The following is a 25,054-nucleotide window of genomic DNA, read 5'->3' as shown; positions in this document are numbered from 1 at the left end:
TTTTATTTTGTCAAAGTTTTAAAATTTCGAAATTTTTTAACATAATCTTTAAAAAACAACCTGCGATAACCATTCATCCCCACGCGGCATGTACGCCATGTTTTTTGTCGTTCGTTTTTCCGTATTCAAATCGACCTTTTGCATTAGTTCCGATTGCGCCACAGCGCCACCTGGCGCCTTAGTACGGAAAGAATTTTGCGCCGGGCCGTTCATGGATTTCGGTTGCTCGCTGCACACCTTATGTGCCAAGCCGTTCCTGTCAATCATGTCGTTGGTGGGCGGAGCCTCGAAGCTGTTTTGCGCTGGGTTCATGTTTTCTATTGGACTTGGGTTGAGGAGAGTTCTCTGTTGTTCGTAATATAAACGACAATAGTCGGTAAATGTGATGAGGTTGCTACGGGGTGATAAGGTCAGGGGAACGGTGCTCCATGTAGTATGTCTGTTAAAATAAAAATAGATATATGCCTGTTTCGTTCCATTATCTATAAAAGAACAAGGTTATAGCACCAAGCTGCAGGCCAAAAAGATTCGGGTTTGAGTCGCAACAATGCCATCCTATGTGGCCAGCGTTTACAGATAGCTTAAACACATCACAACAGCACATTTATAAAATACAATAAACCAACTAACTTAAAGTAGTACAAAAAAAAATAATAAAATTTAAACCAAGAATCTACAAATTTTACAAAGACAAAACAAAAATCAATTTTATGCCTAAATATTGATTCATAGCTTATTGTATTCCAGTTTCGAAACCCAAAAATAAAGAGTAAAAGCCAATCTGTTAAGCCTCTGTTAAGCCTAGGTTACAATTAGTTTATGAATGGAATTTCTCCCAAGGAAATTGCCAAAATGAATCACAAAATGAATCACCAAAAACAATGAGATTTAAACGATAGGTCGGAAATGTTCGTTTAAAATTGGACAGCTTGTAAACTTAAAACTAGTGTACAAAGGACATGCCAATAACCAAACAGTTAGGGCATAAACAGTTGTGAAGAAAGTATTGTTAAACTTAGTTTAGGGCGGGGTTGTAAAAATGCCCAAATTATAAACTAATGTTTTTTAAATATAAAACAAATATCCATTTTATTAAAAAAAAAACAATTTACACAAAAAATTTATTTACATTCACAACATTAACAAACACAATTGTAAACAACATACAAATATATATTCAAAAAAAATTAATTATTTTTCTTATTTTTAAAAATTTTTATTTACCTTTGCAGCGGCCAGCAAACGCAAGGTGTTGCTATTAACTCGACAGGCGAGTCATCTGCCACCTTTTCGTGTTGAGGTCGCGGCTCCAGAAGATACTCGGTCAGATACCCGGAAGAGCTGGCCACAAGGAGGCGCTGCGATCCGCTGGAAGGCGATCTTTTGGAGGAAGATCCGTTTGAAGTCACTAAAAAATTTTTTTGTGGATAAAAATATTTAAAGCTTTTTTAAATTGTGACTTTTTTTTTAAAAACGAAATAATACAAAAACTATGACCAATTTTATTTTTAGTTGAACTAAATATATTTCATAACATGATTTAATATTCAAAACCATTTATAGAAAACAGAAGGTTGTTTATCCAAACTTATCTCCATTACCAAAAACATAGTTGATAATATTTAAAATAAAAAAAACTGTACCCAATTATGGTTAGGTAAAATTTGATAAAAAAATAGTAAAAACCCGAACGCCACGCAAAGTACGTCTTTTTCAGATCAAAAACGCTAATTTCAGCAAAATATCGGTACATCTAGGTATTAATCACCGCCGTAATGACTTTAAATGATTAAGGCCTACGTGATTCATTTGGCTAAAATCACAACATTCACATGCCAGTTTAAAAATAACCAAGCACTCAATTGACAAATTAATTACCTTTTTTTTAGGTATAGCGGCACTCCACTAACGAATGAGCCATTGGAAATCTAATTAACACTTGACCAAATTTAATTACATGCGATGACGTATAAATATATTGATATTTATCTGTTTAAAAATATCAAAGTGCTATAGTGGATAGTTTTGTATATAACACGTTAGTATAGTTGACACTAATCACAAAATACCTTAAGAACATTTAAAAAATATCTGTAGTCCTTACAATTTAGTTTTCAAATATTATTAAAAATAATGAACATCAAAAACCAGGTTACCATATTTTTTTGTGTGACGTAGAAAGTACTAAGTTAGCTGAATGAGTGTATAGAGGCTAGTACTTTTTACGTCATCAAACGGGGCCTTCCCTTTCTTTTTTTTAAATAACATTTTTTTTTAAGTTGTATTACTTAAAAGGTAAGTAAAATTATTTGCACCAATTTTATCAATCTTTGAGAAAAAAATCGTTAATATAAAACTTTATCAATATGACGAGGCCGTTGGCAACTTTAATATAAGAAAATCAGTAAGTAACTAAAAATAAGTTAGTTTCAGTACAGCAAAGTTAAAATAGGTTTAAATGACGAAATACACTTACGCGCAGACTGCCCTTTTTTGTTTGTATTTAAAATTAAATATATCGTTGACCAAATTGTTTTGTTTCCTGTAAGCCAAGAAAATTAATTTAAACACAAAATACCAGCTAAAAAATTCCTTTTTAAGTCAACCATGTAATACGGTTTATTTTGCCTTAGACTTTGTAAAAAAACACTTCTATATTAAGTATAATAATATAAAAATAGACATTTGACCGGAAATTGTATGCTCGAAAATAACATTTTCATTTTTTTTCCTCTTATTTAAAAAAAATTTTGATATTTGAAAAAATGAATTTGATATTTGAAAAAATGTCCATCCAGTCAAATGATTAATAGAAATATTGGTAAAAACTATTTCTTATTTAACATGCAACAAATAGAAACGTTGTTAATAAATTGTTTTATTGCACTTTTATCCTGAATACTTGCTGCAACCACAAAATCATAAATATTATATTATAGTAATAAAAACTGTATAAGAAAAATAATATAAATATGTTATTACTGCGCGTTTTTTTTTTCTATTTCAGAAAACACTTTATCCAGACTCTTTATCATTAAAACATCAGACACAAAATCGAACAAAAATTGAACGTAAACTCGGCCAGTCATGGTCGTAAAATGAGTGTAGATCTCTTTCTGGTCGCCGTGCTTGTTTTGATTTTCAAACTGCTCGCGTACGTAATCCGACGCCGGTGTGTACTCGTTTGCTCCGGAGTAATCTGGGAAACAAATTGTAAGAGGGGAGTGGACGATCTTCTCCTCGAACAAATCCTTTTTGTCCAGGAAGAGTATCATTGGCGTCTTGGCGAAGAAGGAGTTGTTGCAAATGGTTTCGAAGATATTAAGACTTTCGCGCATTCGGTTGATCTCTTCGTCTTCCACGAGGACTTGGTCATAGGCAGACAAATCAACGCAAAATAGAATAGCAGTGACATCTTGAAAAATGAATCCACTTCCTTTGTTTGGACTGTAGACCTCCGACGTCAATTAACGTAAAATTAAGATTTTTGTACTCGAAGGTAGTTTCGATGATTCCAGTTGTCTTAACACGAGTTCTCAGCACGTCTTGTTCGGTTGGTATGTAAGACGCCTCACAGATTCGATCCAAGGCGTCCATGTAGTATGAGGCCGAGTCGTTTAATTGGTACTCTCTTGCGCGACCGAAACACTCTTTTACCCCTGAATCTGCCCAGAGAATCTTTAAAGAACCTCCAACATCTGTAGAAAGATTAATATCCTTCATGTTCTGTGCTAGAGCACGCACTCGCTTACCATGCTCAGCGTTGTCGGCAACTTCGTAGGCAATATTAAGCACATCCATAGCTTTCAACATAGCTACCATCGACTGCACTACGTTAGCAAAAACAACAGGCTTAAATTTTGCTCTTTCGGAATTTGAAAATCCGTCTTGATAAATTTTTATTTGCTTAGCGATGGTGCTTTTACCTGACTCTCCAGCACCGAGTAGCAGTAACTTTACCTCCTTTCTGGCTGCCTTCGCGTCCTTTTCAATCTGTAGGTCGATCAAATTCGAAACCTCTTTTGCTTTTCTAACTGCCTCTCTTTTGCTAATGGCGCGTCTCATTTTCTGTTTCCTCTGAAACTCTTTGTGTAATTTCCTTGTGTTTATATCCAATGAGAACTACCAAGTAGATCAAAAATTTATTAAAGAATATTTTAACCAGTATATCTAAAAGAAGAGTCCACATTTGTTTAACCGGATACTGTTTCCTATTAGATGTGTAACCAACAAAAAATCCAATCCGTTTTTAATAAGTTGTTTTATTACATTTTTATTACGAATTCTCGAGACAACAAAAACTTATAACTATTATGATATAATAACACAAGATTTATTAGAAAAAAAGAACACATCTACGATTACTGCGCGTGCACACGTTGTTAAATTAGCAAACTAATAGTTATCTTGGTTTATTAGGTTAGGCCATAAACACAACAGTGAATTTGGAGTAGCTTAAAAATGCATTTAAACCCCAGGTCAAAAAAATGAATCCAATTTCTAAGTTCTTATGAGGAATTTATCAACAAAGACAATTTTATTTGTTTGTAAATACGATCGCCACAAGAAACTTTAAAAAAATGTACAAAAACAAACGAATAGGACTTGTTTTTTACTTTTGTTTAAATAATTAAAAAATAACAAACTAGACTGCACGCTTAACAAAACAGACACAAACGGTATATGGCATTTAAAATAACACAACTAACTGAATGCAACTTATTTTTCCGTTTTTTTTGTGTTCTATGTCAAAAGTGCTAATATGTTAAAAACAGAAATACTGAAAAAGGGACATATAACGCCTTTAATAGACATAAAGAGGCAGGTTATGATTTACTTAGCTTTAAAAATTAGATTTTAACCATGTCTCGTCGCTATGTAAAAACATCATTTACAAAAAAAAAAACAATAAAATATGATAATCAACCAAATCCAAAAACCATGGCAATCAAATTGTCCATCAATTTATAAAATCCAAAGTTTCGAAAAAGGTATTTAGTTATGATTGTAATAATGGCAATCTCTTGCATTAGAGTATTCAGACTTTTAAAGCGTTTTTAGGTTTACAGATAGACAAATATAATTGAGAAAACACATATAACACATAAAAAGTAAAAGAAAAAAACATTGGTCGTATATAATTGCACAAAATAAACAAAAAAAATCCTATTTAATTGGTCGTAGAACAATCAGCAACTGTGTGAATAAAAAGGCACTCTGCTTGTTTTGCCAAGTAGACTAGTCCTTTTATTGCCAAGAAAAGTAAATTTTCTAAAGCAGAATGTTAAGACTATAAACACGTTTAAAAACACAATAATTTAAGCAACAAATGCAGTTCTCTGTAATGACCACTTTGCCAGTTAAAAATCTGTAGTTTAATGGTTTTATTTTAGAAATTGACAGTTTTATTTTTCCAAGAGAACGGCACCAAGTTTTAAAAACAACATTTTTTAAATTCAGGGTACAAATACGTAGTGTTTCCTTTATATAAGGACTATAGGAAAACTTCTAAAGCGAAATAGTTGCGCCTGGCAATGTGCGTAAGCACGACAGTTGAGTTCAGTCTTTTAGCCTCAACCAAAGCCGTTAGGTTTGCAAACGGCCCACGAGTCCTACGGTTTTAAACGAGTAACAGGCTAACAGTCTATGGGCCCGACCCGAACACCGTATCCAGAATCTTTCTCATTAAAACATCAGACACAGCATCGAACACGAATCGTACGTTACCAGTGTCAGTTGCGCACGTAAAATGCGTGTAGATCTCTTTCTGGTCGCCGTGCTTGTTTTGATTTTCAAACTGCTCGCGTACGTAATCCGACGCCGGTGTATACTCGTTTGCGCCGGAGTAATCTGGGAAACAAATTGTAAGAGGGGAGTGGACGATCTTCTCCTCGAACAGATCCTTTTTGTTCAGGAAGAGTATCATTGACGTCTTGGCGAAGAAAGGGTTGTTGCAAATAGATTCAAACAGTTTAAGGCTCTCGCGCATTCGATTGGTCTCTTCGTCTTCCGCAAGGACTTGGTCGTAAGCGGACAATCCAACGCAGAATATGATAGCAGTGACATCCTGGAAGCAATGAATCCACTTCTTTCGTTCGGACCGTTGACCTCCAACGTCAATCAACGTAAAATTAAGATTTTTGTACTCGAAGGTAGTTTCGATGATTCCAGTTGTCTTAACACGAGTTCTCAGCACGTCTTGTTCGGTTGGTATGTAAGACGCCTCACAGATTCGATCCAAGGCGTCCATGTAGTATGAGGCCGAGTCGTTTAATTGGTACTCTCTTGCGCGACCGAAACACTCTTTTACCCCTGAATCTGCCCAGAGAATCTTTAAAGAACCTCCAACATCTGTAGAAAGATCAATATCCTCCATTTGCTGTGCTGCAGCACGTACTCGCTTGCCATGCTCAGCGTTATCGGCAACTCCGTAAGCAATATTGAGCGAATCCATGGCCTTTAACATTGCGACCATCGACTGCACTGTGTTAGCAAAAACAACAGGCTTAAAATTAGCTCTTTCGGAATTTGAAAAACCGTCTTGATGTAGAATTTTCATTTGCTTAGCGATGGTGCTTTTACCTGACTCTCCAGCACCGAGTAGCAGTAACTTCACCTCCTTTCTGGCTGCCTCTGCGTCTTTTTTGATCTGTTTGTCGATCAAATTTGAAGCATCTTTGGCTCCCCGGTCCGCCTCGCTCTTGGTGTTGGCGCATCCCATTTTTTGTTTTTTCTGAACTTTTCGCGTAATGTCCTTGTTTGTTTATATCCAATAAGTATGAACAAGTAACTCAACAGTTAAACAAAAAATGTGTCATTAAATTAGTATATCTAAAAGAAATAAGTCCATAATAATTTAATTCTGTGTCTGTGTCTAATTAATAAATTCTAAAAACTTTAAACCGGTGTATTTGCAATCTCTATACAGCTACCCGCCCAATCGTTGTAAAATCTCTAACATTAACATAGGTTCGGCTGTCATCAATTCTGGGCGTTATTAACTAACCAGCTTATGTCGTGTGATGCCTGCTCGCGCGCTACATACATGCACACACATGCCAGTATGAAGCATAGCCGCGCGCACGACGCGTCACGCACACGCACTTTAATGCAGGAACATTGCGCGCATGCGACTTCCCGCAACTCAATTTCCTGCCAACCATCAGCAAAGTGCTACAAAGCCTGTTACATGTATCACACGCATACAGACCCTGACGTTGCATACTCAAATGCGCCGCTCCCAAAAAAGACACAAGCTAAACATGACTGATATTTGACTGACTCAAGATTATGCTAATTTTGTGAAGAAATGTGAACCCAAACTTTGTATGTCGTTTGGCTTCTGAGCTATAAACAAGGCTCTGACAATTGAACCGCGTATCTATAAATCATGACACAGAGTAAATGATTTTTCATTGCAACCGTTATTGATCCCGTATTCACCGCATCTGACGTAACTGCACGTTACAATTACGTAGCTTGGCGACCTTGCGCTTTCCTAGTTTGCGTCAATATCAAGATTTAAAACGACAAAATCATTAATTCAACGAGATGTATAAATTTCAAATAAAAACTAAAGTAAATTTTTATATTTAAATAGACATCTGATAACTGCTTTTAATTTTTATAGTCACCACAAACCATTAAAAAGCGGATGTGTTTAGACCATCGAAATTTCCAAGACACACAAAAAAAAAATTAAACAGGATTAATGATATACTTTATTAATCAAACAACATAGCGGATGTCCCAACTTATTAGAAAACCGAAATAGAATTCTATTACGCAACGAAACGGCGTGGGCTAAAAAAAGCAAAGACCGAAAAGGAACAGAAGTCGCCTCTTGGCTTCGACCAGTAAAAAGCGCTGGCGTTCAACTGTTTGTTAACAAAAACAAAGTTATCGCAATACAAGGCGTATCATCTAGGAAGTAAGAGTTACATAAAGAACGTTATAGTGTGTGAGTCAGATGCTACATTGCGTATATTCGTGTTTTAAATCATTAAGGAAATAGCTTAAACGTTTTAACGCAAATCATATCCATTCAATAGTTAGTCTACACAGGCTGGTTAAATGAACAATACACATATGCTATAAACAAACGATCCAGATAGGAAAATGCAAACTATGATTTTCTTAGTTGTTCTAAATGACCTAATTTCAATACCATTATCATATATCTTTTTATATACAAATTTACAAACTGCACTGAAAAACACTCCTTTCAATCGAACAAATAATAACCTATTTAAAATAAATACAAAAGGATATCCAATAGTAACTAATAAAAACAATGCCAAAATTAACATAAAAGCCAAAGTAAGTAATAAATGGGCAATTTAAAAAAAACAATGCCAAAACATTATGTATTTATAGTCAAAATCTCCCTTGTTGTAAATCACTTGCATTAATTTGATTTATGAAGTTATTGTCAAAGCCTGTTTTAGCAAATAAGGTAATAAGCCAACTAAGAATACCACTAAACTATAAAGCTCTCTGTAATGTCAAATCTAATTTTTCAATACTTTTAAATAAAACACTACCTTAGTTCATCACAAACATTAAAAATGAATAAAAAAAATACTCCCTCCAAAAAACATTTCTAAAGGCTAACATTTATTTAACAAAGAGAAATTACATATATCTTTAATATTGTTACATAACTTCAGCGACAAAAATTGTTTATATAAACTATAGGAGAAAATCTAGCTGTCACGTAAGTTTATTTCTAATACGCTAAAAGCAAATAAAGCTAGGTTTTCTAACAAGCAAATAAATCTATTTTAAAATTTTTTAGTTATTTCTATCGATAATTACAAACCACATTATGCAAATATTACTATTACAGCCGTTCTTTATATTACAGACATATAGAAAACAAACAATAAGCGCCTCTGATTATGGATTATAACTGCCTAAATAAGCGCCTGTATTATAACATACAGCTAGCTGGATATCCTATGTAAATGGTAGTATAGCCTGGATTTTTGCCTTGCTTACGGCTATGCCTATAGCGATCTAAATTTAGAGCGAACGTAAAATTAAACAGATTACACTTGATCACATTGATCATGTATGTATACATATACGCTTTGTTAAGCGGGGGGCATAACAGTTTAGGCTTAACAGACTGCCTTGTGTTAAAACCGCCAGGCGAATACACAAAGAAACGGCGAATCGGGACTTGAAAAAACAAACAATTTAAAAGTAAAGCCAGAAAATGTACTTAAAAAAGAAAGCTTATCACCTTTTTACAGTATTATATTTTTTACATTTTTTTCTTCATTTAACTATATACAAAAAATACATATATTACTAATATGACGTTTATATTAGCTTACCGATATATTTACATTTACCGAAATAGTTTTCAAATTAAATTATTTTTTAAGTGCACAACACCACAAGACGCCTCTGCATATTAAATTAGCATTTGACGTAAAATTAATTAAATTTAAAATTTTGGGCAATCCATATCCTTTATGGATAGACTTACAATATTGCTAAGGCTATTTTAAAATTGGTATTCATAATGATTGTTTAATTATAACCTTGTTTGGACTAATAAAAAAATATATGACACATTACTAATAAGTTTGTAAGTCTTTTTTATAGATTGTCGTTTAAAATTGTATAAAAGATGCATAGAAAAAATAATTCTTAAAAAAACAATTTATTTAACAAAAATTCACACACAAAATGTTAAAGACATTTACAAACAAGTGTAAACGACATTTACCTTTACTATCTTAGTTTTATTACCGTTTTTCTACGTGTTTCAATATCGATTTGCGAACAAATAATTAAACAGAATTGATTAAAGGCGTATAGGCATATATACCCAGTATTTGCCCATATAACCGAATGACATTTGACCGAATGAACATTTTTCCAAAAATTCAAAATTTCAAAAAAACATTTTTTACATGAGGGTTGGAGTAAGTTGGGGTTAATAGAAAATGTATTATTTTCGGTCAAATGCATATTCGGTAAAATGGGTTACGGTGATATGCTATCAATATATCTCATAGTAGGCAAAAAAAGCACTAGAACTGGCTTTATTTAGCGATGGTCACTTACAGAAAAAAAGACTAGGCGTATATGAAAAAAAACGCATTCTAATAATATGACATTTGCAATTTCATTATAGTGTTTTCGCATTCGAAATTGTTTTAATAATAAATATGATTAAAAGTAGTCTTGTCTGTCAAGTCACGCTTACTACTTCGGCGCAAAATTTATCCAAAATCGTTAAAAGTATCGAAATAATGACGTCATAATCTTAGCAAAAAATTTTGAGATTTTTTTTTTTTACTAATGAGGATACCAAAAATTTTTTTAGTGTTGTTTATCATAAATTTTTTAGCTATTTTTAAACTTGTTTTTTTTTCCTGTTAACACCAGCGCATTTTTTTGCAAATATGCACAAGGTAATTTGCGGCTTGAAACGTCGAATAAACGAACTATGACGTCACAAGTACGCGACAAGTGCGTAGCTGAAAATCCTAAGACGAGTGGCGCTTCGGTATAGCTACGTGTTTACAATATTCCGGCGTTCGGCATTTTTTCTCCTAACCGCCCAAAAAAACACAATATTATTGTGACGTCATAGAAAACGAAAGTTGATGCTCGTAAATAATATCCCGGGTTTAAAAAATCTGTTAAAATAGAGGTAGACTAACGGTAACGGGGCTTAAACGATTTTTCTAGTATTATTAACATTTTTTTTAAACAAACAAATTGATTCCAAATCTCAGTTTGGCCAAAAAATTATTATTTTAAATATAACAAACAATTACAATAAGTTAAAAAAAAATTTTAAATTTAAATGTAAAAGCCAACGTGGCATTTGTAAGAAAATCAGTCTGTTTTTAAAAAGAAACTTTAAAAAAGGAAAACTAACATCACCGTTGCGAAATACCAATATTCGATTTTATTTTAAATATAAAATTTCTGTCTGGTCCGTATTCAAATTAAAACAAAAAACCAAACCAAAATAAATCGATTTCTATTTTCGTAAAAATTATTTTCGCAAAAAATCAAGAATGGCCAAATTAAAAATGACGCAACCCTTTTTAATTTATTCAATAAAATCCTTAAAACCAATAAATTGTTAAAAACAACCCATTGTGACACCTTTTTATGTGTCAAGTGACGTAAACATTTTAAAAAATACTAAGAAACCTGTTATTTTTATTCAAAACTGAATTAATTCGAAGTACGACCGTATTGACTTTAGCCAGAATTATGATAGCTGTTTAAATTTAAAAAAAATATTTTAAGCACTTTCCTTAACAAATATGTCAGATTTGATTAATCAAATTAAACAAAAAAAATCAATTTATTAAAGGTAATGAGATAACACCTAAAAGAATTGCGGAAATTATACTAAACCTAGGCGGCAAGTGGTTAAAAAAGCTAGTAATTAAATGATGTAACGATGGTAGATTAAATACGTAATGGTAAGGATACTGTTGATTTAATATAAAAGTCGTCTAGACACACTTAAAAAGAGTTCACTAAACTAGAACAAAAATATTCCTGCTAATCGTAATTTTCAAATTTGCATTGGATCTATTTTAAGTTTCCAAATGCCACTCCCCGAAAAAAGAAAGATTTATTAATCTTATTTCTTTTCTAGTCTTATATTTAAAATACACGTACTTGACGTTTAGACATTTTTTTTACTTTCTGATTACTAATTTGCTATCCTTTTAACAGAATTAATACGAAGAAACAGCTTTGCCAAATTTTTAATACGAATTTGCGTACCATTCGTCGAGGCAATTTTTTAGTTTTTTGCGCCTTTTTTGATATGCTGAACTAAATACACGAAACGCACGAATGATTTTGGTGGTATGTATCCTACGTCAATGGTTTAAAAATAGCTTTTCGGAACAGGATCGAAATAGAGAATTATCGACGGTTTATTTAATCATCCGCGATATTCAACACCGAAAATCGCATTAGAAATATTTCACAAAAAAATAAAAAATGGATAATTGTATAGCATATCCCAACATTTGCCTTGTCTTTAAGCGTGCTGAGACACTTACCTAAATCTTCAAGTGAATACTAAACCAGCAAACAACTTAACAGTTAAACAATCGAATAATTAGTAATGGTGTAAACATGTCTACGCGGTTCTATTTTAACACAACGTACAAACGCAAGATTCGTATCCAAATTCGTTTAATGATTAGCCTTTTCAGTGTGTTGGTATACTTAAAAAAACGCTACTTCCTTTTCAAGTAACTGTATTGGGAGGGCTACACTAGGATGTCTCTATCATAAACAACAGCGTATGCTAATTTAGCCAACTCAGCAAAACAAAAACTCAATACGCGTAAATTCGATTTAATATTTCTATAGTGATATATTTGTATCGACTAGCCGATCGCCAAAAAGTATACTACCTTGCTTATATTGAGTTTAAAACGATAAGACAACAATGCTATTTTAATAAGCTTCTTGTACTGCTTAATACAATTACCGTGTCAGAATTTTTATTGTTCTAATACCTAGCATATTAGGTTTGATCTCAAACTACCGCGTGGGCTAATATGAAAATCGCAAATTGATAACCAATTTTCGGATTTGTTAACCTAACCTTTAAAAAATGGCTCAGTTTAAGCTAGTCAAGAATAATGAATTATTTATTTCCTGCTTCGGCCTAGGCTCGGTCTGTCGGTGTATAGGCTAAGCAGGCGACAAAGCGATATGCTCACATATATGCTAAAACCAACAGAGCATAACTCCAAACTGGTACGCCTTAAAAATTGTCGAAGCGTAGCGTACGAGTGAAAACCAGAGTTTAAAGCTGAAGACTTAAATTTAAAACATATCGTCGGACTTAATTGCCACCTTTTGCCCGCTCAAACTTATTTAAGATACCTATATCCGCTTATTACGGTTTAATTGGAAAATAGCAAGAAAAGATATACAAATTGGCCTGGCCGGATTTATGGAAAATGTATATGAAAATAATGGCGTACTGATTTTACCAAACTATTGCTGTTCGGTTTATTTTCCTGGAAAACGATATTTCTAATTACTATTTAAATATATAACTATACGGTATATCTTATGATTAAATTTAACTAATAGTCTTTTCGTATAACGGTATCCCTAAAAACTAGAAAACTTAAAATAAATTTCTGCAAATGACAATTATAAAGGTCTTAAAAAGTTCAGCTAAAATCCCGAATTCCGATTTTATGAATACCATTAACCCCATAATAACCTACAATTAAAACCATATATTTATCTTTATATAATTTTAAATGATTAAGTTGACATGCAACCTTAGCAATTTCAATGCTGTGTTGATATAACCTAACAAAAGGTGTTTTAAAAATAGGGAGTTGTTTTATATTGTATAACATTAGGCTTTAGTAATATGTTTATTATAAAAAACAAATAAATATAGAACAAACTGATTTGAATTATTTGTTTGGTTTTGCCTTTTTGGCACAACTGCCAATGTCAGTCGTATATCAAAAGTAAAACAGAAATCTTTAAAATTGCATAGTGCAAAACTTTTTAATAATTCATAACAAAATTTCCACTTACCCTATATTTAAATAACGCAAGTTTGAAATAAAATTCTTTTAACAGTAAAAAAGATAAGCCACACTTAAAATTGAAATTATTTTAATAGCAGCTTGATCATAAAAATTTCAAAATAAAAAAAATTACCTGATCTTATTGACTTTGTCTCATTTTCTTGAGTTTCCAAAAACCGAGTTGAAATCACAATTTCCATGGGCTTGTGTCCCCCAGGGTTGGACCCCTCATTGGATTGGGCAAGAAAAGGGGTTGGTGTGGGAATTACCCCAGGCAGATTAGAAGCCACACTATTGGTTGCCCCGGGTCGTACATGAACAAGTGCCTGGACCACCACTGGATGGGGCAAGGGGGGATAACGAGGGTTATAAACCGATGATCGAGCAGATGCTGACCTGTAATTAGCTAAAAAAAAAAATTTTTTTAATTGGTTTCCAAATTTCTTATTTAGTCTTGTAAAGAAAAGGGAAACATGTTTTGTCGATGGTTTGTAGGTTCACAGCTGCAAAGTAACTAAAAATAAATTTGCAATGAACTAAGAGCAGAGTTGGTATTTAATTTCCAATATTGATCTTTATTTATGTGAACAAGTTGTTGCAAACCAGCTGTTAACAATTTTCCTATAATTGAATTTAAAACATCTGAATTTTATATGAAAAACAGTTTTACAGCAAACATTTCTTTCAATATAGAAAAGTGGGATTAATGTATTGCCAAAATAATAATCAAATTTTAGATTGTGTGCACATTATATAATTTATTTGTAATAATTATATATTTCATTTAAACTCTTAATTTGTAAAAGTTAATATAAATAATCACTTTTAAAAAAACAAAACACGAAAAAGAGTTTAAAAGCTGATGTTTCACATTTAAGTGAACGGAAGTACTTAGTTTTAAACTTACTTTTCCAACCCAAAACACCTTGTGCTAAGGCAGTTCCTTCAGCAATAAGTTGTGAGGTTCTAGGTTTAGAATCATTATATTCAATTTCATCCAAACCGGCACTTTTGTGAAACCGACTCGAACGATTAACCATTCTATATAATAAAATAAAATGTTGTTAAAACTTAAAAATTAACAAAGTTTAGATTGCAAAAAACTCCTACATTAAAAACCAATCAATTTTAATGATTTTTAAATGATAACATTATGGATATCAAAAGCAAACCATTTTTTGTACAAAAAAATATTAAACAAATTTAAATAAAAACTTTTTAAGGAAACCTGTTAGTGGAATGGGTCCGAACAGTTGGTGTGCCACCATATGGTGTGATGGGAAAAACGTGGCATGTGCCACGAAGTGTACTGGCACATAACCACCGACTGTCCCAACTAAATCTTAACTCTTGAACCTAAAAATTATAAAAACAGAAAATTTTTAAAATTTAAACTTTAGTATTAACATACTGTTAATAAAAAATTTAAAAAACAAAAAAAAAATAATAATGGAAAATGTATTATAAAGGTAAAGTAATTTTAACATTCATTTAAATTTGCATTATTCAAAAGCAAACAGATAAGATAAAAGAATATATTTAAAATTACACTGTTCAAAAAAGTATCTGCATACCGAAAACCATTTAACTAAAAAGTGGTGATTTCGGGCTCATGGTTTTTAGCTTAATGTCTTTTCGGTAAAAAGACGGATAAACAATTAAGAACATTTATCTGTTTGAATGAGGCTATTTTATATGTAATAAACAATATTCATAAATAGTAAATTTACAGGTTATACAGCAATTTTTACATTTATTGTGGAGTGACAAAATAAAAACACTGGCAATTATACAGCAACCAATAAATGGACAGTTGGTATATAAAACGGTTTCAATTTTTTTGCAAAAAAAAACACGAACCCAGGAAAATCATAAATTTTTTTATCATTTTTAAAGTTACCTGTGCAAGTGTGTCACCCCTACACAGGGTATACAGATGGTGAACTGCAGACAATTGTGAGCTAGTGGGATGTGAAAATATAGAGAAAATATGAAAAGTATGACCCTGACTATCTGCAGTTGCTAGAAGCCGACCAGCTGGTCCAAACTCAAGTTTAGCCACCGGATGGTGTAAATGAGCAACAAAGTGAGCTACAACGCACATTGATTTTGGATCGTCACAATCTTCAAGTGACAATTTAGTAGTACCATCATTCTGGATAATAATAACATATTGTAGTACTCTTAAAGGTACAGTTATTGGTAATGAAAATTGAACTATTTAATTTTTAAATTAATTTTTATTCCTTCATATTAAGGTTATAGGTTTGTGGGTAAGGTTGGACCGGTACGACATGTTTAAAGACGTTTTTAAATGCTGGGCTTCTGAACAAAAAATGTTGGTGCGACTTTAACCTAAACCCTTTGGGGCGTAGTTCAATGCCAAGACCAGTATGCCACAATATCAATTTCTTAACTGTTTACACTTTAACTGTTTAATACAAAAAATGTTCGGTGAAAGACTAATTGTTTTGAAAGACCAAGGTAGGTTAATCAGGTTAACCCAGAAGCAAAATTCATCATGTTTTCTATAATGAATCCTATCAAAAATATTTAACACTTTGCAACCAACCTTCTCCATGCTTAAAATCTTTTTCAGATCTAGAATGGTGACACGGCCAGGAAGAGCGTTGTCCCCTCCTCTTTTCTCTGAACTCTCATTGTTTCCTGAGGAAAATTTGTTCGCATTCCAAAGGCGATCCCTAGAAGATGTTGTCATCCCATCTTCGGAAGACGAGGTGAGATGACTTTTTGATGCAAGCCAATTTACGGTATCACTAAATGTGCTGATGCCCTTGCCGATTGTCTACAAAGAAAGTTTGTTACTAAAGTAATACATATCACAAAAAAACAATTAAAAACTTAAAAAATAGATATTTATTGGCAAAATAGTATGAGAAAGTTATTAAGTTAATTAATAATATTTCATAGTAACTCAAGAATTAATTAGAAATTTTTTTAGTGTAATGTAAGTTTTTTTTAATGTGATGCAAGTTTTAAAAGGACCATATTAAAGCTGATTTTAATGAAAAATTGATACAACAAACTCTAGCTAATATTGCTCACATAAACTATAAAGACCAAATTTTAACTTGCTTAGTCGGCTTAAAACTGATTTACCACTTTATTTTCAAAATCTTGACAAATAGCATGCCAATTTATTTTTACCTTTACAGCACTAATAGCAGTTGCAACATAAGAGTGACCATCATCACTAGCAACACCTCCTACTGATTGTAAGTTGGCTAGAAGCTAAGAAATAAAAACAATAGATTTTATAAAATTCTAAGGGTACAGCAGTTGTAAAACAAAAATATATATTGATAGCAAGAAAGTGTTCCTAAAGTTTATTTTAAAATAATTTATTTAGACAGATTGGATGCAGTCTGTATATATAGTTATAAATCATTTCCAAAATTTTGTTAGTTAGAAGTTAATCTAAATTAATTTACCTTTAGGTGGTAGCCAATATAAATAAGAAATGTTAAAAGATGCCAGTTCTTTTAATGTAACATTTTTTTCAATATATTAAAGTAGTACATTTAACATGAAATATTTATCACAATGTAGTTGTTGGCATTAGCCTAGGCATCAAAACTTACCCTGTAGGTTTATTTATTAAAACAATATTGGCAATATGACAGAAAAACTGGCCATTAGTTGTCTTGTAAATTAAATAATTTTTGTTAACATTTAACTTTGCAAATATTTTTGCCTATATTAATATAAAATTGTAACAATTTAGAAGGACACTCCGCGGAATGTTTTACCATATATTTAAATGTTGATGTAATACATTAAAGGATATATGTTTAAAAAATCTTAAAAACACTATAGATTTATGTATATATTTTGAAAAATTCTTAAAAAAAATACTGATGTAAAATGATTTAATAAATATTTAAAGTGTAAAGTATTAACTATTGGTTAAACAAACTTACAGAGTAAGGTGAATAAGCCAGCCATCTTTTCCCTACCGCAAATGGATTTGGACTGAAACTAGGACCAGGATGACAACCTGTTATTACACAAAAATAAATTTAAAAATGAGTGTTTGCTCTAATGACCAAAAATAATTGACTAATTTTTCCACAAATCAAAATTTCGAAACAACATTTTTTCAAAAGCTCTATATTTTATTAAAAACCTAATGGCATTTTTTTAAAGAAGGGTAAGGGTAAGCAGGGGTTATTTGTTTGGTCAAATGCCTACTTGGCTCAAGGATTTTTGATCAAATAAAAGTTCAAAAAATGGATGATCAAATGACAATCCAAAAAAATACTGTTTTTTTTATAAATTTTATGCAATAATAATTAATAAAAATAAAAATGTGAATACCAACTTAATGGAAATTTTTTTTAATTAATTTGTTATTTTAGTGATTTTTTTTCTAACTTACTGTTTAATTCCAAGACTTTATTCATCGTTCTTGTGCAGAAGATATGGATTGATTCTTTAAGTGAGATAAGCATTATAGATGATGGTCCGGCCTCTATATTAACAACATCGCTGTCGAATGTCAATCTTTCAACTTGAACACCAGTTTTCAAAGATCGAATGCTAACACTCGCAAATACTTGTTTGCTGTATAGAAAAAATGTTGTTGTTTAACAAAGCAATCAGGGATTTTTTTTAAATTGTAATTTAAATTGTAGTATTGTAAAATAGGCATTGGCATATAGCAGCATACATAATTAGGAATCATAGTAAATACAGTGTTTAACATAGGCCTACTCATTTTAATAATAAAGCTGTTAAAATGTTTTTCTTAAAAGAAGACCCAGTTGAAATAGCTTGCATAATAAAGCTTGATAATTTTTTAATAAAAAAGTAATCTTTTTTTGCAGCTAAGGCTTGGGTATATAGCAGATTACATAATTAGTGATCATAACACAGTGTTTAACATAAAGTTTAATTATGTTTTTAATTTGGTGGTATTTTTAGGTGGTAAATTTGTTCTTAAACTTAGCAAGTGAAAAAGTTTGTTTTTACACATTAAAATGTAATATAACATGCCAAAATTTTGGTATAAAAACTAAAGCAATGGTATATATTTATAAGCCAACATGCTATAAACAACTTCGCTTATTTAAGCCAAGGCCAGTAAATCGAGTGCATATTTGCAAAAAATTTTTACAAAAAAATCTTAAAAAACATACAAAATGATGTTTAATTAAACAAAAACATATCATCTATTAGCCTATAAAATTAAATCCGGTAAATGCTATTTAGGTATTGCCTTAATTAGTCATTTGCTTTGATAAAGTGGTAATAAAAAGAACATTTAAAAAGTTTAAAGTTTATGACTTCCCTATGTTACATAGCGCTATACTTTTTTATGGAGGTGCTAATAACAATAAATCCGTAGATTAGAAAATTTCACACACTATATTAACTTAAAATAAAATTGTTGAAAATCATTATTGTCATTGGCGACTAAAATTAACCAAAATCAAAGTTATATGTTTTTAATGACTACGTTTACATTAAAAAAAGAAAATTTAAATATATACCCTTTTATAAAATATGTGTAAAATGAACCATATTTTTTAAAGTGTAAAACACAGATATAATATTTACCTGTCTGCAGCAATACAAATAGCAATCATTGGTCGATCATCTTGCAAAATATCTTCAAATTCTGAAATTTGTAAAATAAAATAATCATAAATATGTTTTATTTTACACCACTTTAAATAAGATTTTATTAAAGTGCCATAAAGATTAAATGCAAGGATACAAATGTGATGTGACATTATTAACACAGGATAATTATGTGGGTCACATAAAAAAGATGAAAAATCTCACACAGAAATTTTACAGTATACACATGATTGAAATTTTTTTTAAATTAATTTATTGTCGATTTGAAGAGAAAAACTTTACAGCATTAGCGCAGAGTTAAACTCATTACCCTTTTCCAAGTCTTGGCTTGTCTTTGCTAGTATTAAATTGCCTATTTATTATTATGCCAATTAATTTTTAAGCTCTGCAAAAAAAGTACATTTATACAGCCTTACTTAAAGGCGATACAACCTTAAAGTAGTGGGAATGGAACCAAATACCTTATAATGTGATTCCATACCATTATATCTGTCTGTAGAATTAAAGTCTACAATAACAAAAAAGCAGTCTCAATAATTTAATGTAGTTTTAAAAATCAATAACCTGATGGTTTAGGAGGTGGTAATATACAAGCTGTTTTGACTGGGCCTTCTCTTAATGAAAACATCTCTACAGCTTCATCATTCGTCTATATAAGATAAATAGTTTTCAATAAAATAATTAAAAAGTAAGGTATCTAAAAATTACAAAATATTAACACATGTATGTCCTTTTTTGTCCAATGTAAAAATGCCATTATAAAAAAAAATTGTTGTTTGTGATATTCAGGTTATTATCCTGGTCAAAATAATAGTTTAAATTGCAACAATATTACAATAATTTAACTGAAGCTCGCATTAAATAAAATAAAAAAAAATTAAAATATCAAATTGCAAACTATAGGCTACTTAAAAATATATTTAATTTAAAAACTAGCGAAACATACAGTTATGTTCCACATTTGAATTCCATTGGAATACCCAAGAGCCAATAACATTGGAGAGGTGGTATCTGGCAAGCTTTCATATCCAAAAACATTGGCAAAGGAAAAAAATTTTGCCCAAACAATTGACTCTCTTTCATCTGTTGGAGCATTCTGTTTGTAATGCTTTAAAAAGGTATTTAAATTTAATATCATATATATACTTAATAACCTGTTGATAACTATGTTGTCTTTTAAAATTAACAATTCAAATTAAAAAATAAACTTTATTTGACATACAGTTACCAAGAAAAAACACAGTTCTTTAATTTATTGAATATCAAATAATTTCATTTTTTTTGCAATTATAAATTTGTTACATTATGCAAATGTTATACAAAATGCATGTTTAACATTGATGCATAATTATTATTTACCACTGACTTGGCATATTTTATTTTAAGAAATGTTAAAAATATTACCTGACTTAGTTCTTGAATAAAACTGAATACACTTTCAATGTAAGATTTTCCACTAAAAACAAATATCAAAATGTTAAGAGTAAAACTTAAATAAAAAACACCAATGTTGTAAAAGTTTATGTTTGTTAATTATGCTGCTGAGCAAGTAGCAAAAATAAAGGTTTGTTAAGTTTCATTAAATTTTAAAACAATGTAAAAGTTAAAGTTAAAATTTAAATGTTTACTAATTTTAACACAAATGTATTTTTAACCTGGCAATGTTTTTTTATATTTTAAACAGGCCTATTGAAATAAACAGAAACAAAGTGCATTGAATTAAATTTGCTATTTTAAATAATAATGCCTTCAACAAAATATTATTTTTTTTATTTAACACAGCAACCAAATACAAAAAAACTGATACTTAATCAGTTAATGTAGAATAAAAGAAGACCAACTGTATTACGTAGCAGCTAAACTACAGGCAGACAGGTTTAAAGTATATAAAACTTACTTTGGAGATTCTGAAGGTACAGTTCTTCCACCATGACTATCATATCTTCGTCGTACTTTTGTTTTTTCAGCATTTAATGCCGACCCAGACATAGCTCTTTTACTGATTTCCAACAGACCAACCTTCGAAATTTGTAGATTTGCAGTGTAAACTGCAAAACTGGCAGAACTACAAAGCCACCTTCCACCGCAGACAAATACAAACTAAAGTCTACAGGCTTAGGCACTAGCTAGTCAATATCAACGTATTAAACCCAATATATTTTGAAGTTACCAAGTTTTTACGTTTTAAACTTTGTGTTTTTAAGTAAGCATTAACGATGAGTTGTTTAAATGCAATAACACTGAGTTTACAGTTTTTTTTATTTGGTTTCAAAACAATAACAAAAGATTGTGACCTATAGTATTCTTAACAAGTAATAATACGCCTGATTAAACACATACGAGCCAAAAACTGGCAAGTCATTATCAAAAAAAAAAAAATTTTTTAAAGTTAATTTTGAAATTAATTGGGATAATTTTTTTACAATCAAGTTTATTTGTTGATTTTTAAACTGCTATTTGTTAAATAAATAAACGACAAAGTATTTTAAGCAGTCAAAAAATCTTTCCGCTATTGGCTTTTAGCTTAAAGGAATTCCAAATATACAGGAATTCCAAATATTTCTTGATTGCGGATTAATTGCGCAACATTCCAGTGGCTGGATTCTTCTTTAAAAGCCAGATTTTTACACGTGCAAGTGTTTTCTTATTTTTCACTCAGTTAAAGTTTTAAGTTATATTCAATCCTATTTCGTCGATATGGTAACTATAGTTTTTATATTTTATCTGTTTTGTTTGTGTTTTGTTTAGTAATCTCGCAACAATGAAGTTATTAACTTAAACCATATTAAATATTTGTTATTAAGCGTGAATGCATATCTATCCATGTTGGTCAAGCCGGGGTCCAAATTGGGAATTCTTGCTGGGAGTTGTACTGCCTCGAGCATGGCATTGAGCCAAACGGAACCATGCCGAACGAGTCGAAAGTCGGAGACGACTCATTTAACACCTTCTTCAACGAAACCGGAGCGGGCAAGCACGTTCCTAGGGCAGTGTTTGTTGACTTGGAGCCAACAGTAGTCGGTTTGTTTTTAATTCTTTCAAGTAAATTAAATAGGCTATTTTGAATTACCATAGTGATATTGACCAGATACCCTTTAAGACTTTAAAATATCATTTTCATTAGACGAGATTCGAACTGGAACTTATCGAGAACTGTTCCACCCTGAGCAGATGATAACTGGCAAGGAAGATGCTGCCAACAACTATGCTCGCGGTCACTACACTGTCGGTAAGTATAATACATAGGAAAGTTAGAAACCTTTACTTTTTAGCCAATGATAAGTTTTATTTTTTTACAATGTGCCTTTAATATATAGGTAAGGAGTTAGTCGACCACGTGATAGACCGAATTCGAAAATTGTCGGACCAATGCACCGGGCTTCAGGGTTTTCTCATTTTTCATTCATTTGGAGGAGGAACAGGTTCTGGATTTGCATCTCTTCTTATGGAGAGGCTTTCAGTTGATTACGGGAAGAAATCAAAACTGGAATTCGCCATTTATCCAGCTCCACAGGTTATGTTTAAAGTTTTGCAAAAGCTATAGTAAAGTTGCTACAAAAAATAAAACTCGCGTTTTCTACCGAAGTTAAGCGTAATTAAATATGTTTTGTAGGTTTCGACCGCTGTTGTAGAACCTTATAATTCGGTTCTAACAACGCATACGACCTTGGAGCATTCGGATTGTGCATTTATGGTAGACAATGAGGCAATCTACGATATATGTCATCGTAATCTGGGTGTAGGTAGACCATCCTATTCCAACCTTAACCGCTTAATGGCTCAAATAGTGTCTTCGATTACAGCGTCTTTACGCTTTGATGGTGCCCTTAATGTTGACCTGACAGAGTTCCAGACCAATTTGGTGCCATACCCACGTATCCATTTTCCATTGGTTACCTATGCGCCAATTATCTCTGCTGAGAAGGCTTACCACGAGCAGTTGTCAGTTGGCGAATGCACAACAGCATGTTTTGAGCCAGCAAACCAGATGGTGAAATGTGATCCCCGTCATGGCAAGTATATGGCTTGTTGCATGTTGTACCGCGGTGACGTGGTGCCCAAAGATGTAAATGCAGCGATAGCTCATATCAAAACCAAAAGAACAATTCAGGTATTCACTACAAATATTATTTACACAACTTTCAAAAAAAAATTTGAATTTTTTGTATTACAGTTTGTTGATTGGTGCCCTACTGGATTCAAGGTCGGAATCAACTACCAGCCACCAACCGTTGTGCCAGGAGGCGATCTTGCCAAAGTACAGCGAGCAGTCTGCATGCTCAGCAACACCACTGCTATTTCCGAGGCCTGGGCTCGTTTGGATCACAAGTTTGATCTAATGTACGCTAAGCGGGCGTTTGTTCACTGGTAGGTAGCAATGTTTTACCGCTTTGGTATCTTAATGCTCGAGTCCTGCAGACAAATCGTATTTCAAGCGTCTAATTTTTTAAATTATTCTTAAAGGTACGTAGGAGAAGGAATGGAAGAAGGGGAGTTCACGGAGGCCCGAGAGGATCTCGCTGCTTTGGAGAAGGATTACGAGGAAGTAGGACTGGATTCGGGAGATGGAATCGACGAGGAAGAGGACGAATATTAATTTCTCTTATTAAAAAATTTCGAAAAACAACCCATAATAGCTTGTTTGATTGTTTTTTTGCTGCGTTTTTTTTACGAATGACGTTTTGAAAAACCAATAAAAATAATTTAACGAAATTATATTGGTGCTTGCCATAAAAAAAAAACATTTATAAATTAAAAACTAATTAGTACCATCAAGTGCAACAAAAAGACCTTTTAAAAATGTTTTAGGAATTGTGTCATTTAGTTAGAGGCGTGAACATGCTTAAATAAATAATAAAAAAAAATTTATGAAAATGATTTAAAATAAATATTTCAGAAAGGTTGATGAAAATTAATTTATAAAAGCAAAAAAAAACAAGTCGAACAAATTTAAAAACTAAATCCGCTTTATTAAAATAATTTAGTTCAGTTAAGTTCAGTTTAACTGTAATCTATTTTAAAAGTCTCTGGATGGCCAGTTCTTTATAAATAATATTACTTTTTCTTTGTTGTGACATTGTCCTTTATAAATGTTACGTATTGTCAAGAACGTCAATTAAGTTAATTTTATTTAAAGTGTAAAAGCAGGTCTAATTTTTACAACAAAAAAAGGCTACAACAAGTTATATAAAATAACACAAACTGGCAATGCCTAGTTTTGGGCTCTGTAATAATTCAAAAGTGAGATATTAAACTTTAATGCTATATCAACAGTAGCGGCAGCGGTTTGCATAAAAAATGTTTAAATATTCGCATTAGAAATTCTAAGATGGAAGCTTAGTATATTTTCCGCAAATAATCCAAATTTGTTTTATTAGTTAGGCATATAAATACAGGCTTTTTGAGTTTCTGCATGTTTGGTTTTACATTTAACAAAATTAGTTTTGCTTAATTATAAGAGGTCCGAACTACAGTTTTTAACGTTAACAACAGTTTTTAACGTTAACAACGTAAAAGGCAACAAAATGTATTGTAACTGTTATGCTTAAAGTGTTATGTTACAGAGTTTTGCAATTTTGTAAATGATGCATATAGCATGTTAGTATGGTTGACAATGAATTACAAAATGACTTTAGAACCTTTAAAAAATGTCTGTGGTACTTACAATTTAATTTTTTTAAATACTGGAAAATGATTAACATAAAAAATCAGGTTACCATATTTTTTGTGTGACGTAGAAAGTACTAAGTAGCGTAGTGAATGTATACACGCTAGCACTTTCTACGTCATCACAAACAGGGCTTCCCCTTTCTTTTTTTTAATTAATTTAAATTTTTTTTTTAAAGTTGAATAACTTAAAAAGTAGGTAAAATTATTTAAAGTTA

At 31.6% G+C, this 25,054-nt stretch overlaps 2 protein-coding genes and 2 pseudogenes across 2 annotated transcripts in view; 1 reads left to right on the top strand and 3 right to left on the bottom strand.

Moving 5' to 3' along the window:
- The window catches only part of LOC145753746 (BCAS3 microtubule associated cell migration factor-like), a 29,233-nt gene extending 7,813 nt beyond the window's left edge, over nucleotides 1-21,420 (bottom strand). Inside the window, exons 1-15 of the mRNA XM_082570187.1 lie at nucleotides 21,067-21,420; nucleotides 20,574-20,625; nucleotides 20,116-20,277; nucleotides 19,734-19,818; nucleotides 19,146-19,206; nucleotides 17,965-18,149; nucleotides 17,507-17,583; nucleotides 16,734-16,817; nucleotides 16,138-16,371; nucleotides 15,466-15,720; nucleotides 14,794-14,921; nucleotides 14,473-14,606; nucleotides 13,699-13,971; nucleotides 1,225-1,408; nucleotides 61-439 (exon numbers count right to left, since the gene is read on the bottom strand). Of these exons, the coding sequence (XP_082426313.1) occupies nucleotides 61-439; nucleotides 1,225-1,408; nucleotides 13,699-13,971; nucleotides 14,473-14,606; nucleotides 14,794-14,921; nucleotides 15,466-15,720; nucleotides 16,138-16,371; nucleotides 16,734-16,817; nucleotides 17,507-17,583; nucleotides 17,965-18,149; nucleotides 19,146-19,206; nucleotides 19,734-19,818; nucleotides 20,116-20,277; nucleotides 20,574-20,625; nucleotides 21,067-21,158 (2,385 nt within the window). The 5' untranslated portion in view covers nucleotides 21,159-21,420. The remainder of the gene's footprint in view (nucleotides 1-60; nucleotides 440-1,224; nucleotides 1,409-13,698; nucleotides 13,972-14,472; nucleotides 14,607-14,793; nucleotides 14,922-15,465; nucleotides 15,721-16,137; nucleotides 16,372-16,733; nucleotides 16,818-17,506; nucleotides 17,584-17,964; nucleotides 18,150-19,145; nucleotides 19,207-19,733; nucleotides 19,819-20,115; nucleotides 20,278-20,573; nucleotides 20,626-21,066) is intronic.
- Nucleotides 2,979-4,065, bottom strand: LOC145752403 (guanine nucleotide-binding protein G(i) subunit alpha-3 pseudogene; annotated as a pseudogene).
- LOC145753747 (guanine nucleotide-binding protein G(i) subunit alpha pseudogene) lies at nucleotides 4,249-6,853 on the bottom strand (annotated as a pseudogene).
- A 380-nt stretch (nucleotides 21,421-21,800) lies between the features above and the next one.
- Nucleotides 21,801-23,766, top strand: LOC145752328 (tubulin alpha-1 chain-like). Its single transcript, XM_082568594.1, has 7 exons — nucleotides 21,801-21,869; nucleotides 21,974-22,190; nucleotides 22,294-22,398; nucleotides 22,487-22,683; nucleotides 22,783-23,280; nucleotides 23,344-23,537; nucleotides 23,634-23,766. The coding sequence occupies exons 1-7, from the start codon at nucleotides 21,867-21,869 to the stop codon at nucleotides 23,764-23,766; spliced, it is 1,347 nt and encodes a 448-aa protein (XP_082424720.1). The 5' UTR covers nucleotides 21,801-21,866.
- The last annotated feature ends 1,288 nt before the right edge of the window (nucleotides 23,767-25,054 follow it).

This window comes from Corella eumyota, chromosome 5 (genome assembly GCF_963082875.1).
Source record: "Corella eumyota chromosome 5, kaCorEumy4.1, whole genome shotgun sequence".
NCBI lineage: Eukaryota > Metazoa > Chordata > Ascidiacea > Phlebobranchia > Corellidae > Corella > Corella eumyota.
The sequence above is the reverse complement of the archived record's forward strand: the minus strand, read 5'-3'. Positions and strand labels throughout refer to the sequence as shown.